The sequence below is a fragment of the Thunnus maccoyii genome, chromosome 24, assembly GCF_910596095.1.
Source record: "Thunnus maccoyii chromosome 24, fThuMac1.1, whole genome shotgun sequence".
NCBI classification, from domain to species: domain Eukaryota; kingdom Metazoa; phylum Chordata; class Actinopteri; order Scombriformes; family Scombridae; genus Thunnus; species Thunnus maccoyii.
The window spans coordinates 8,661,975-8,677,119 of NC_056556.1; the positions used below are offsets into that span (position 1 = coordinate 8,661,975).

The window sequence follows — 15,145 nt, forward strand, 5'->3', positions numbered from 1 at the left end:
ATTGTCAACCATAAACTTCACATCAGCATCTACATATTTACGCTTCTCAGGAGAAACTCTATAAAAATGCTGACGGATAGGCTGTGCATCACCCACATAAATATCATGCTCAACCTGACCATTGCGGGATGGCCCGTCACCAAACAAACCTAAATAGTTCAAAATAGGCTCTCTTCAAAATAGGACAACAACCCCTCATCAGGCTCAAGAACAGCATCGTCCATACACTCACCCAAAACCATTCCCACCGTACCAGCTACCAAGGCAGGACACCGTTGATCCCTGCTGGTCAGCACCAGACGCACTAGAAGAGTGAGCATAATAAAGTTCAAGCAAATTGACATTGAACGGTTTCACAGGCTTCCTACGACCAGGAGTTGAAATCAAATAATTTCGGTCTGAAATACGTGTCACCACTGGATAGTAAAAATAGCCTATATATAATAGAGTTTACACGCCAGTACGTGTGCAGCTGTTTACCTGCAGTTTACGTGAAACCGGGTGATTTTACTTTTTAAAGAAAAGTCTGACATTAATGTTTTATTAAAAATCAACTGAGGTGTGGCATGCTGTTAATACTGCTGCTGTTTTTGTTTATTAATTTAATTTAACCTCTTTCTCATTATCTGACACACTGACACAAATCCTACTGTGTTTCAATCTGAAGGGGAAAATATAAAATAGTAAATTTGAATTAATAAAGATGATGAATATTATTAATCTAGATATGATGACCAAATACGTAGAGCAGAGTGAAAAACCTGTACACCTGTGCTACAAATCACTATTAAAATGACATAAGAGTTGATATTTGCTATATAAGTGCTTTTTGATTACACAGAAAAAAGATAATATTTAGGAAATTACAATATATTATAGGTGAAAAATAGGGTGGGAAAGTACTTTGTGGTACCCACCAGGGTTTATCTGCACCACTGACAAATATTCTATTAGCATTTGACTTCAATGAAGTTTCAATTTCAATGGCCTTTTTACAAAGTCTCAGACCTTAATCAGTTCGTAGGCTTGAGGCATGTCAACAATTGTCATTAGGAAATGTCAGCTGGTGCCAGTTTCAAAACTTACAAATAGTCTGATTTTTCAAACCTTGTGCAGACACTCAGCAGCCATGGGCTCCTCTAAGCAGCTGTGTAAGACTCAATAATGAAAGTTATTGATGCCCACAATGCAGGGGAAGGCGACAAGAAGATAGCAAAGTGTTGTCAGCTTGCAGTTTCCACTATACGAAATGTAATTAATAGATAGCAGTTTAAGGGAACTGTGGAGGTCAAGATGAGATCTGGAAGAACAAGAAACTCTTAGAGAGAACTGCTTGTATGCTGGTCAGAAGGGCAAATCAAAATCCCCATTTGACTGCAAAAAACATGCAGGAAGATTTGGCAGACTGAGGAGTGGGGGTGCACCGTTCCTCTGTGGAGCAATGCTTGCATTAACAAGACATTCATGGAAGAGCCAGTAGAAGAAAACCTTACCTGCGTCCTAATCATAAAATCCAATGTCAAAAGTATGCAACAGAACATGTACAGAAGCCTGATGCATTGTGGAAACAAGTAGTGTGGACTGATGAAGTTAAAATAAACTCTTAGGACACAATCAGCAAAGGTATGTTTGGAGAAAAAATGTCTTTATGTCTCTGAGTTTGTCCCTTTTTTCGTCTGATGTCTTGTGAGTTGGGAATGTCTGACAAACCTCAACATCTTCTGATGCGTCTCTCCTGGTAGTAACAATGACGCACTTCCATGGCTTAGCTAGACAGAGTTTTCTAGTCACAAGGAGTCAGCATGCAACACATAAACTATTCAACACCATAAGATCTCTGCTGGTACACCCTAAATACTTGTGTATCTGACTGTATATGGTTCTAGGTGAAACATGTAACAAAACTCCTGCCCCGTGTGAGGCTCAAACTCACGACCTTCAGATTATGAGACTGACGCGCTGCCTACTGCGCCAACGAGGCCTGCAACACACCCTTCAGGCCAATTCAGACTTCTTCATCCATGTGACTGTGAGGGTCTGTGTTGTAAACTTTGTCATCCACAAAGTCTGCGTGGATCCCTCTGCAGACGTCCACATGCAGCTCAAAATTTGTGGTCATGCGGACTGTACAGATAGCAAGTGAGCCACCTGCGCATGTGCTAGAAAAGCAAACAGGAATGCCTGTCTCGTCTACTGTATGTATGTACTGTATTCCTATTTCTCTGCAATTACCCTTTGGAGACAAATAAGGTGATTTGAATTGAACTGAACTCTCAGTAAGTTGTTACTTTTCTTTTTTCAACTTTCTCTTGTTGTTCAGCAACATACAGGAACTCCTCAGCTACTTTCTGACTGAAGACAGTCCTGTGTAAAACAATATCAGGAGCTGTGTTGGTCTGGGCATGATGTTTAGAGTGTCGGTGAGACATTAAATACGATCCAGCAAATCTGGTTGGAGTAACAGATGATTGTGTTTAAAGGCTGATCAGAAAAACACTGCACAGCGGTTTGAAAAACTCATAAAACTAGATTTTACAACTCAGGAAAGTTATCATGCTGCAACCCTGTGTACTAGTGTGCACATGTGGAACATGTCTGTGTCTGTGGACCTCCAAAAAAGTATGTATGGAACTGTGCGCGCATCTGCAGTCCATGTGCAAGTCCACAGCTGTCTGCGGCACGTGGAAAGCATGAATTAGCCTTAAATGGGTGGTTACTCACAAGAAACTGCCAGTTGACTTTGTGGTGAGATTGTTTTGCCAACCACTTTGTTTCCAATGTAAAGAAAGGACTTTCCATTTAACTCAACATAATTCAATTTCACTTTTAAGCCAACAAAGTCAAGAAGTCCTTAAAGTGCTCCGAAAAACAGCAAACTGAACATCTAAGATTCCATGAAATCCTTACAAGTTCGATCTGAACTCCTTTGTTGATTACACTGAATGAAAAATTAAAAGCTCATTGCATTGGCCGGGAATCGAACCCGGGCCTCCCGCGTGGCAGGCGAGAATTCTACCACTGAACCACCAATGCTTACATGTATATTTCAGTTTTTCCACTGTGGCGTTGGACTATTTTTTTCTCTGTTCCTTCCCTACAGAGTTTCCTTCGAGTGTGGTATGACTTGAAAATGTCTCACAAACTCCAGGTTACTCTGACATTTCTCTCTTGGTGGTAACTGCTAGAGCAGTTTTAGTGGTGATGGTAAAGTTTAGCTTGTTTTGTTGGACAGAGCTCCCCATTTTCAACATCAGAAAGGTGCCTGGTGAGGGGTTTTAAAGATCAGAGAAGCACTTTGTTTCAAGCAAACTGACGCATTAAACCCAAGTTCTGAGGATGTGATCAACCTGTCAACAACTATTTCACCATTTTCCCATGTTCCCTTCATTTCCTTTCCCACTGCTATGTCTACAGAGTGTCCTTAACAGGATGAAAATGTAACCATTAAAGGTCGAGTCAGTGATTCTACTCTCAATACACTTTTTGTCAAATTCAACAAATATCTCCTCACAGTCCGCTAGCTGTCTGTTCTGTGTGTGCTGGAAAAAAAAAACAGTGTCCATACATGCCTGTTTACACATTCTGTAAACAGGCATGTAAACACAGTAGCTTGGAGCACACCATACAACACTACTACAGCCAATCAACAGAGGGCGTTTGTGCAAACGACAGGGGGGAAGTCATGAGAGCAGCTGTCTGTCTGAGGACATGACAGTCTCCTGTCTCCAGCATCTGTTTAATGGTGGGGGAGGGCTGGCGAACTGGAGAGAGAGACCGTGGCCAATTCACAGAGAAAGTGTTTTCTCACAGAACAGATACACTTCCATTTTATCAATCCACACTGAATCCGAGATAGTCTCATAGAGAACCCCATGTTTTTTTTATGCTCCAAGTCTGTTTGCGCAATCTGAGCAGGCATCTGTTTAAATCACATGAATATCCTGCTGTATATGTGTTTTCAATTTATTAACCATATCAACGAATCAATAAATACAACCAATACTGATTTCTTCCTGTGGAGCTGACATGCAAACTATTTTGGTTCAGTTAATTTCTGTTGTCAGTCAGCCTGGTGAAGGCATGTTGACGTTAGCATTTAGCTCAAAACACTGCTGTGTCTAAATACAGCCTCACAGAGAGAGAGAAGCACTATTGGAGGGGTGAACAGACATGGACACAAGACTGGCATGCCTATCGTTAGTAATGTTGCCATTTTATCTTCTGGTAAACCATAACTCTAAAGTTTTGTTGTTGGTTGAACAGCATACTGCACAAAATATTATAGGAAACTATCAAAAGAAACTTCAAGCAGAGCTGTTCTGCTGTCAAACATATTTAAAGATCCCCACCTCGTGTTTCTGATATGGCTTTTCCAGAAAAAAATCCTATTATTACCATGTTAAAATCCTAAAAATGGCATCTACTCTTTCTACCTTATTAAATATTCTAGGATCTATAAATATGTAAATATCATTAATCTCAGAAGTTTAACTGCTGAACACAAGATGTCTCCTACTTCACTGAGAAGTTCATTCTGTGTCTGCGCACTGGATGCTTCAAGTTTCCACATCACACTTGTGTAGGTTTCCTATTGGACCAAGATCGGCACAACTAGCTGTGATGTCACAAATCCTACTCATATGCCTGCCCCTTAAAATCAGATTTTCAATGAGCACAGAAAAACTTTCCACTTTCAGCAGATGAATGTGAAAACAGCCCTCTAGTGTCAAACTCTGCACATACATCATTCTGCACAGTGAAGCATCCAACAGTAGGAACAAGAAGAAAAACATATTTATGAGTGGAGGGGGACTAATTTTGATGTAGCTCTGCAGCATTATTAGAGAAAAGATTATCAGCATATACCCAATATTGGAGTATCATGTTTAAAAAATTAAAAAATAAAACATCAGCGGCACAGAAGCATGTGACTTTCCATAGAGCATTAGAGTTCCTGTAAACATATAATATATTGATCAAGCTTATTCAATAGAGAATATGTCACCCTCTCATAAGCAGCCAATTGAGCCATTGTTGTAGCCCATTCCTCATAAGGGGCTGTTTCAATTTTACTAAAAATGATTTTGGTTTCCACTGCATACTCTCTGTTCCAGTGAAACAGCCTGTTTTCTTATTTTTTTAACTTCTGTTTTTCTTATTTTATTTATTTATTAGGTTATTATTATTATTATTATTATTATTATTATTATTATTTGACCTCAGTACTTCTAAACTGCTGGTTACGTCCCTGCCTAGCAACTCAGGTTCCTTGGTACAGAAATAGAAACTTGTGATGAAAAAATAAATAACAGTTTCAGTTACTCATACTTTACTAATGATTACTCACCAGGAAGTTGAAAGCTGAGGACAGTTTTTCTTTCACTCTGTTTCTCTGTTGCTCTCTTTGGACCTGATCTCAAATTAATCACAAGTGACCATGAGTGACACAATTTTACCTCCACTCTTCTTTTTGATTTAATCCGTGATAAACTGAAATATGCATGCAGAGAAGACAACTAAACCTCTTCAAAACAACTGAAAATGAAAGGGATTAATACAAGTAGGCCAGGACAGTGCAGATAGAGGGAGAAAGAGGATGTTTGTGGTTTGTCATGCTCGTCCCGCTGCAGTGCAATCTAATAACAGATGCAACAACATGGCACTGCTTTCCTGGCGATATAGAGGCTCTTACTGCACATCGTCTGTTTGTTTGTGATGTCTCTGTTTATCTGTTGTTACCTTTATTGTGATGTTGTTTGTTGCAGCAATTCTCTTCATCCAAGACGAATTTCTCCTGAGGAAGACAATAAAAGTGACCTTGACCTTAATCTGTTATCAGACTACAATAAATGCTTGAGTTTATATTATGTTCATATGTGTATTTAGAGCAGTCTGCATGTGATCACCCGTGCCAGGTTTTTAATGCCAGGTATGAACAGGACCTTTCTTAAACTTTTATTCATTATGAAACATGTTAATCTACATAGTACCTACATGTACTATGGTAGTGAAAAATTAAGCTCTAATTCAGCCACTGTCTTCTGTGGAACTATAGTTTCAGTCTAGTAAAAGTTACACAATATTATATTCTATTCAAGAATAACACATAAAACATAAAACACAGTTTCTCCTGTGCTTAGCCTATTGTACAGACATAGCCGAAATTTTTGGTATCCTTGCATTTTATTAAAATAATGCACCATTCGCCCTGAACAATGTTGACATTAAAAGGTATTTTATTATCAATGCATGTCTATGTTTGGTTTGCAGTGGACAAAACAAAAAAGTTGTGAAAAGACATTCTAAAATAGCCTGAACAAAATTATTGGTACCCATTGTTGTAAGAAATAATTGATTTGTAGTGATACTTTAAGCAAAGTATTGTGTTTTTATGAGTATCACAGATGTTTTCAATCTTATAATCACTCATGCAGCCAGTTTAAAAGAAGAAAATTACTCACTCTGCTGTTTGGTGCCACTGTGTGCATCACACTGAAGATGGAAAACTGAAGGAAAACTAAAGAGTGGTCTGAAGACCATTAGAAAAAAGGTAATAGCCAAGCATAGTCAAAGTAGAGGTTACAAGGCCATCTCCAAAGAGCTTGATGTTCCTGTGACCACTGTTGCCAATATTAGGAAGAAGTTTAAGGCCCATGGAACTGTAGCCGACATCTCTGGACGCGGTTGCAAGAGGAGAATAGTCCCGAAATAGAACAGAAGGATTGCTCGAATGGTCGAGAAAGAACCAAGGAAAACTTCAATACAGATCCAAGTTGATCTTCAAGTTCAAGGTATATTATTTTCAAGTCGCACCATCCGTCACTGTCTGAATGAAAATGGGCACCATGGTAGAAGACCGAGGAAGACCCAACTTCTAAGAGGGAGGCACAAATAAGCCAGACTGGACTTTGCCAAAATGCATGTTGATAAGCCACTGTCCTTCTGGGAGAATGTGCTTTGGACAGATGAAACAAAATTAGAGCTTTTTGGTAAATCACACCAACCCTATGTTAACACAAAAATGAAGCCTTCAAAGAAAAGAACACCACCTCAGTGATGTTTTGGGGGCTTTGCTGCCTCAGGCACTGGGTGCCTTATATCTGTGCAGGGCACAATGAAATCAGAAGACTATCAAGGCGTTTCGGAGCGGAACATGCAGCCCAGTGTCAGAAAGCTGTGTCTTAGTCACAGGTCATGGATTTAGCAGGATAATGACCCAAAACATACATCAAAAAGCACCCAAGAGTGGATGAGAAGAAAACGCTGGGCCATTCTGAAATGGCCTGCTATGAGTCCTGATCTGAATCCAATTGAACATCTGTGGAAAGAGCTGAAACATGCTGTTGGGAGACGGCACCTATCAAATTCGAGAGAAGTGAGCACTTTGCTCAAGAAGAGTTGGCCGAACTTCCAGTGGAGAAGTGTAGAAACCTTATTCAGAGTTACAGAAAGCACTTGACTGCAGTTATTGCCTCCAAAGGCTGTGCTACAAATTTTTAAGTTAAAGGTACCAATATTTTTGGCCATGCCATTTGTTTTACTGTATTAAATAATATGTTAAGTTGTAAATCAAAAGCAAAGTTTCAGTTATATTCAATGTGAAATAAAGAATAGTGGATACCATACACTTCTGTCAGTTTCAACTAAATACAGAGAAAATTTAATTTTTTTTAAAAAAGGTGGAAGGGTACCAATATTTTCAGCCACGTCTGTATTTGTTAAACTACATCTGCCTGAGTGTTCACATTTCTTCCACCAGATGGAGGTCGTGTGATATAGTTTGTTGATAGGGAACATCATAACTGCGATTCATTTCCTGGTTTGGGCAGTCTTCTTAAAGACAGGGCTCATAAAACAACTTTACTGCTGCGTTGTTGCTCGTTTTGACAACAATGACCCACCCAACAGATGATATTATCAATCCTAAGCCAGAGAGTAAGTTTGTTTACTTAAATTTCTGTCATTTGATAGCCTTTTGGCAAGTAGAGGGATATTTACTGTGGTCATCTGCAGTGTTTCACGTCATTCATTCGAGGCTTGCAAACCAGCTCTAACAGGATTTCGGTTTGTACATTTGAGGACTTTCCGGAGTTTTTTTAACTTCAATGACAAAATAATTATTTTCTTCGCTGAAATCATCAGCAACAATCAATTTTATCAGCTGATGAAATTATTTAAAGAAGTTTAAATAACGTGTCTGACTAGTATGTTTTCTGGTTTTGTTAATAGTTTTACTGTATTGTTTTACACTTGAAGGTGGCCGTGCCATACACACTCAGGAGAGTGGGTATGTTTCCGTTTCTTTTCTCTTTTATTCTAAATGTTATGTAATTCAGTGCTCAAGCAGTGATAGCTGGAGTCTTAGCTGCATGTTTGTACCTGTTTCGATAAATGTGGCTGAAATATCGTAATTTGTTTAAATCTATTTCACATTAGTTTTCATTGAAAAGTTTATTCTCGAAATGAAATATGCCTTTTTTCATCAAACAGTGATGCTGGCCTCTCCTCCAACATGAGGCACAAGTTCAGTGATAAAAGTGCTTTGCCCATAGAGATTAAAGGCAGCTCTGTGATACCGATTCCGACAAGCGAACTACGGGAAATCTTTGAGAGCCCTGAGATGGTTGGAAAGATTAGGCAACACCCATCAGTGTTTGGGCCTGTAGGTGTCCTGTCCATGATGCGCCACACAGAGCCTGAGGCATACCCTGCAGCTGCTGAAGGGGACTTCTTAAAACTGTCCACTCTGGTTCAAAAAAGCAACTTTCCACCACAAGCCACACCCCAAGCCCTGACTGTCAGCACTTTACCCGGAACAACAGCCATTACAGATGCTGAGGAGGTGGTGGGAGGAGAGCAGAGCTGCACCAGCAAGATGGACACCGAGGGAAACCAAGCAAAACCAAAAGGCTCACCATTGGTTCCTAGAGAAGGGAGAAATAAGAACCGTCGCAGAAAAAGAGCAGCCACGAAGAAATGGAAATGTAATTAAACTAATTACTAATTTTGTGCAATATTATTTAATTAATGTATGATTCTCATGTTATTCCCAAATCTATGTACATGCAATAATTAATATAATCTTGGAGTTAAATCCAAAAGTTTCTATTTTTTCTTTTATGTTTTCAGGGTGCCTTCTAGGTTGGATGACATTCATAAATATTCGTGCCTGTGGGGGCAATGCTGGTATGTGGTGTGACACACAAATATACTGCATTGCATCTTTGCACTGCATTTTATTCATTTATTTAGATTTTACTGTCTTGAATGGGAGCTTCGATTACTTCTCATAGTGTACTGTGAACACTGTTTTGACCCACAAAGCGCAGTATATTTTTTAAACTAATTGATATTTTCCTTACATTATCTGCCATAGGTGCTCAACCTGCAGCAGACCAGAAGTGTAAGATAAGACTGATTTTGTTATTTCAAATAATATTGTAGCAAGAGTTCTTTAAACATCCTTTCTGTAAAATTTAAATGTACACACACTTACGCCTGGGAGCTACTCGCCTGTTTATATCTCTAACTCATCAATACTTTTATTCTCTGTTTTGACAGCAGTCAAGTGTTTTTCCTGCATGGACAAGGATACATGTCCAAAGTTGGTGAACATATATGAAACTGCTGACACTCATCTGTACCAAAGACGCCTAAACCAGCCATTTCCAGGATGCTCTGGAATCCCTGCACCTTCTTCTAAGAGTTGTGCTGTGTGCTATGTGGAATCCAGCATCGCCATCATCTGCTCAGGGGATGTTGGAAGACTGGAGGTGGAAGATAGTGATGGAGGGCATATCGTAAACACCCATGCAGTCTGTATGTATTACATAAATATACATACATCTTCTCACAAAATATATCTCTGCTCCATTTTTCAATAAGCTGAGTGGTGATTTCCTTTTTTTCCAGATATTGAGTTATTAAAATGACGTTAAGCTAGCAGTTATCAGGGTTTTCTCTAGGAAACCCTTAAGCTGAGATGGAAAGGCACTCAAATCTTTGGTCGCATCTTGTGTCATGATCAGTTTAATTTGAAGATGATGGCCTAAAAAGATCACAGTCATAGATATATGCCATTTTTTCAGTGAAATAGTACCTCTGTTCTTTTCCTGTATGTTTTATTTTCATTTTTTTGACATTAACCGATAACTAACCGCTTAAGTTTAAGAAAAGTTGTGATGTAGCTTTCATTTGTGAGAGCTGTCCAGTAGTCAGTGGTCAGAGCTAACGTTAGCTTGATTCATCCTTCTCCTCAAGTGTTTTTCAATGCATTTAGTTACAGTAGCTCTTGATGGCATAACATACTTGGGCTCAAGGTACGAATATAAATAATACTAAGAATATATGGCGACCCTGATTATAAGACACCCCCTCACCCCCTTTTCCAACAGCTTTTTTTTGGAAAAATAACGTTACTTTTTGAATGTAACTTACATCATACTATAGTTACATACTCACACACTCTCCTGCCAGTCTCTTGGAAGCAGTAAAAATTATTTTCTCCAGCAGTTAGCATTTATAAAACTGCCTGTTTGTCTTTCTGAGCTTCTTATCATCTGTGACAGTTGTATTTGGCAGCTTGACATATTCGGTTTCTGCAGCAGAGACGTCAGAGGACGCTTTGGACTCGTTTAAACTAGTTATGAATTTATTTCCTCCGTGGCAGGGGAACATATTACATGAGCCTTCAGAAACTCCTGCAGGTTAAACTGGACTAATGAAACACTTTTAGGGTGGATTGACTCTAACACACTGACTATAAACACAGACTTTAAGACATTTGCTTGCCCAGCAACATTAATGCTACAAACAATCCATCATGCAACACTTGTCAAGCTTGTCTAATGCAACTGTCTAGCCATTAACGGAGTGTGTATGCAAATTAACCTATAGACTGACATGCATAACTAGTCAAAAATATTCTCGACAGTTAACCGATTAACGGTTAACTGTTGACTAATCCCCATATTAGTATCTATATCTAAAAAAATCAGTGAGCTGTCAATCAAAATCAGTGCATCTTGTGTCCCCCCTGTGCTGTAACGTTTGCTGTTAATTTGTACAACAGGCTACTGCTGTTTATATAACTGCAACCTTTTTTTGTCTCCCTTAAACAGCTTGTTCCATCATGGAAAACAGCCCCATTGAAAGCAGTGAGTGTCAAGACTATGTCGTCTTACAATACGAATTCAATTTTCAAAGTGTTATTATAAATAAAAATAAAAAAGTGCATTACAAATGAAAAGTTTGGTGTAAATTCTGATACTCTGTTAAATTCTTGCTTCGTTTGTAGAGCAGAAGCAGCAAACCTCGAACCTCGGTTTACTTACTGTATTGATTGGTGGCTGCAGTATGTAATTGACACAAACATGACACAATTTGATACTGACACTGATGGACTACATGACTTAAAATGTGGTTAAACTAACCACAGTTATTTTTTCATGTGTTTTCATTTTGCAGTTTTGTTTGTACAATGGTGGCCACGCTGACCTACAGTGTAAGTGTGACTCAGTATGATCACAATAAAGATTATATTTTAGACCCTACATATTTATTTTTAGTTTAGTTTTGAATTTATACTATATGTTTTGGATATTGTTAGTCATATTTCTCAATTTGTCGTTTTTCTTTCTCTTTGATGCTGCTATAGAAACAGGTAGGTTCAGTCTGTTTTGATTATTCAGTTTCACAATGAGCATGTGTGATTATAATTTCTGTTCCCATAGTTAAATAAAGAATTTAAGTACAAAATCATTCAGACTTACAGTATAATTATATATAATTCTCCCTTGAACATAAGTAGTTATGAAATATTAGTTTCAAACAATTATATTAAACCCAGAAATACATCAGGCACACTACTGGGACTGTGAATGTTTTTAACTAAATAAACTCACTTGAAACTCAAATCAAGTTTTTTCATTCTCTTTTTTGAAACAGGACTGAAACTGCTCAACAGTGACGAACACTGCATGATCAAGAAGAGGACAGCACTCTACTGATGTATTCAGTCATAGTCTATGTATTTTAATATGCATATTTTAATTAATACTATCTTTGAATACTTTTATCACACTCTGTAACTTCATTTCTTCTTTCCTCATATTTCTTTTTTTTACTTTACAATTTGTGTCTGAAAATAGCATTAGATGTCATACATAAAATAGCTGTAGAGGGTATTTGACTTTTAGTTCTGACATTTGGAATTAGCAAGCTTTCTGTAAACATGGATATGTCTACCTATTGTCCTGAATAAAAAACTTTTATACAGCATCATAGTTCTGTCGTTATTCACAGTACAGACATTGTGCAGGCCATAATGTTTGAAGTAAAGTAAAGTAGATGTGAAGTAAAGTGAAGGAAGTAAAAGTAGCATGGTGTAGAAATACTCTATGACAAGTTAGCAAGTCCTGCATTCAATTTTTTTCAAGTATGCACAGAAGTATTAGCAACAAAATATACTTAAAGTACCAAAATAAAAGCACTCAGTACACAGAATGGCCCATTTCAGAATAACTAGTGCGGTGCTGGTTCAAAACGTGCCTGTTCAGAAGTGGCCAATTTCTCAATACCAAGACAGAACAGTGCTGAATATTTGGAAACTACAATTTTGAGTTGAGCTGAAGTTGATTGGATTAACTGTAGTGCCTGTACAAAACGTGGCTGACACATCCTGTACTATGTCTATATACAAAGTTCCAGGAACGGGACTAGAACTTTACTCTCTAAACCTTTCATTCTCTATGGTAGTTCTTATCACCAATGGTGGAGGAAGTACTCAAACACTTTACTTAAAGCTTCTGGAAATGAGGCTTGAAATAGTAAAAATGCATATATGATATCAAAGTTGAGTGTCTCATTAAACATCCACAAAAATCTGAATGAAAATAAACATTCATAACTATTAGGAAACCTAGCTCAAAAACTGAGCTGATTTGACTGCTCAAACCATTTCTCAGGACTGTGTGGGCGTATTGAGATCACATTTGATTGACAGCTCACTTTCAGCTCAAGTATCATTATACTTTCCATTCAATCACTAAAACGTTTTGCTGACATGGAATAAATGACCAAATCTATCAATTGGACCCTACTTGGCTAGAAAGCTTGAATAATCGACTAACTAGCAAAATAGGTTAGACCACCTAAATCTGTGTTTTTATTTAACTATACCCCCTGGAGCATTGAGCTAATGGTATAAGCATTCTCCATTGACATACATGAAACAGTTAGCATAGCTTAAACGTTTTGCTATTAACTGCCAAATCTATCAAATGGACCCTACTTGGTTAGAAAGCTTGAATAATCCACTAACTAACAAACAAGGTTACACCACCTGAATCTGTGTTTTTATTTAACTATAAGCCCCAGAGTATGGCGCTAATCATTTTAGCATCTTCCATTCACTTACATGAAACGGTTAGCATTAGCTTTTCTATACGAAACTTTTGAGATTATTATCAACTACCACAGTAGTCTGCTAGTTATCTTGACTAATTGGCTTACTAGCAGACTAAGGTAGATCACACATATCTGTGTTTTTATTGAACTATACAGCCAAGACTAAGAAGCTAAGTGTTTTAGCATCTTTCATTCACTCATATGACACGGTTAGCATTAGCTTTGCCATGCTACACTTTTGACTTTTAGTGATATAAATTGACAAACATCATATGTGAAAATCATGTCACAATTCAAACAGGATAAAAAAACTGGCTGACATAACAGACCTAAGTTTGGGGAAACAGATAGGATAACAACAACAGGATGTTTGTTGCTCCTGGCAAGGGTTTCAAAGTCTGGGGAGATGGTAGACAAAGCAATTCTAAGGTTGTGCTCAATGTCCAATCTGTTCCTCTGCAGACCCTGACTACATACAGATTTAAAATAGCAAGCTCCATCTTGGCCTCTCACAAACCTGAAGTTTGCAGGTGTGTTTAGCGTTAAGTGTATAATTTGCATTCTCAACTCTGGTTGGACATTTAAGGCACCAGTATACGTCATCAGAAGGACTTCTTTAACAGCTTGAGAAACCCCTACCCCAACAACTTTCCAATGTCAGAACTGGGACATGGTCATTTTTAAAACTGAATGCAACATTATGAAACCTGATTAGAGACATTGTGTAAGTTTGCACCATCATACCCATATTTAAAAACTAGTCTCTCCCTTCTCAATGATGGCCAAGTTTTCACCCTGTCTACAAGTGTGGTTGTTCAGAAAAGCAAATACTTTTGCCTTCCAATATGGACCACACAAAGTATCTGACTACATGATTACGGGCAGAGCCATACATAGAACAAAACATCTGCCCCATGTGAGGCTCAAACTCACAACCTTCAGATTATGAGACTAACACATTGCCTACTGCGCCAAAAAGGCCACTACCACGCTCTTTTCCAAATGGGTGATTACTCATGCACAAATGCTTCATCTGCTCGGTTGTTCCACCATTTCGCTGTTTCCTTTACGATTGCTTCATCTACACCGTGCCCTTAGCTTCAAACCCAAACATCTTCTGACATGTCTCTCATGGTAGTTACTGCTGGTCGACCTTGACAACATTGAACTGTTTTGTATTTTTCCCCCCAGATTGAATGAAATACACTTGTAACGCCAGCACTGAGATAAACTTGTTGCTCTATCCTTCACTATTTCCTCTCCTTATCAGTGAAATATGACATACTGCAGTTGCAGCTTTGTGTTAACGTGAAGCTTTGATGGTTACTTAGCGTGCCTATAAGCCGTAGCGGGTGCTAGCAGCTAAAGCTACCTGTACGTAAACTACATGCAGCTGCAGCTGGGCTCCAGTGTTGGCAGCTGATTAAAAACACATCATATCATTCACATCATTTCACATTAACAACTCACCTTCAGACAAACCTGACAACAAAATTCCTAGCACCACGAGCGTCAACATCGCTGAAGCAACGGCATAAAACACAACATTAAAGATCTATTCTGTTATTGTGAGTAGTGTAAAAATATTTTCAGTTCATTATGAAACTGTGGCTGGACAAATTAGACTATGGCGGGCTCTAGATAATTAATGGGAAACACTGGAGTGTATTTAGCAACACAGGCAAACCTGTACATGTAACAAAACTCCAGTTTTTTTTTTCACGCACACATCTACGAC

The 15,145-nt window shown here is 38.4% G+C and overlaps 1 protein-coding gene, 1 long non-coding RNA gene and 2 other non-coding genes across 7 annotated transcripts in view; 1 reads left to right on the forward strand and 3 right to left on the reverse strand.

Annotated features, from left to right (window-relative positions):
* The window catches only part of LOC121891814, a 31,239-nt gene extending 25,521 nt beyond the window's left edge, over positions 1 to 5,718 (reverse strand). Inside the window, exon 1 of the long non-coding RNA XR_006094172.1 lies at positions 5,348 to 5,718. This is a non-coding gene — a long non-coding RNA (uncharacterized LOC121891814). The remainder of the gene's footprint in view (positions 1 to 5,347) is intronic.
* trnam-cau lies at positions 1,909 to 1,981 on the reverse strand. The gene has a single exon. It is a non-coding gene; the product is annotated as a tRNA-Met (tRNA).
* On the reverse strand, positions 2,963 to 3,033 carry trnag-gcc. Its single transcript has one exon. It is a non-coding gene; the product is annotated as a tRNA-Gly (tRNA).
* A 1,938-nt stretch (positions 5,719 to 7,656) lies between the features above and the next one.
* LOC121891811 lies at positions 7,657 to 12,279 on the forward strand. Of its 4 annotated transcripts, none has more exons than XM_042404406.1 (8): positions 7,657 to 7,935; positions 8,257 to 8,287; positions 8,491 to 8,984; positions 9,130 to 9,186; positions 9,377 to 9,403; positions 9,562 to 9,819; positions 11,121 to 11,156; positions 11,947 to 12,279. In XM_042404406.1, exons 1-8 carry the CDS (start codon positions 7,893 to 7,895, stop codon positions 12,006 to 12,008), a joined length of 1,008 nt encoding a protein of 335 aa, XP_042260340.1. In that variant the 5' UTR covers positions 7,657 to 7,892; the 3' UTR covers positions 12,009 to 12,279. The 4 variants fall into 4 exon arrangements, with proteins under 4 accessions (XP_042260340.1, XP_042260338.1, XP_042260339.1 ...); XM_042404404.1 differs by lacking the exon at positions 11,947 to 12,279 and adding an exon at positions 11,297 to 11,454; XM_042404405.1 differs by lacking the exon at positions 11,947 to 12,279 and adding an exon at positions 11,297 to 11,454 and having other exon boundaries at positions 9,565 to 9,819.
* Positions 12,280 to 15,145: the final 2,866 nt, after the last annotated feature.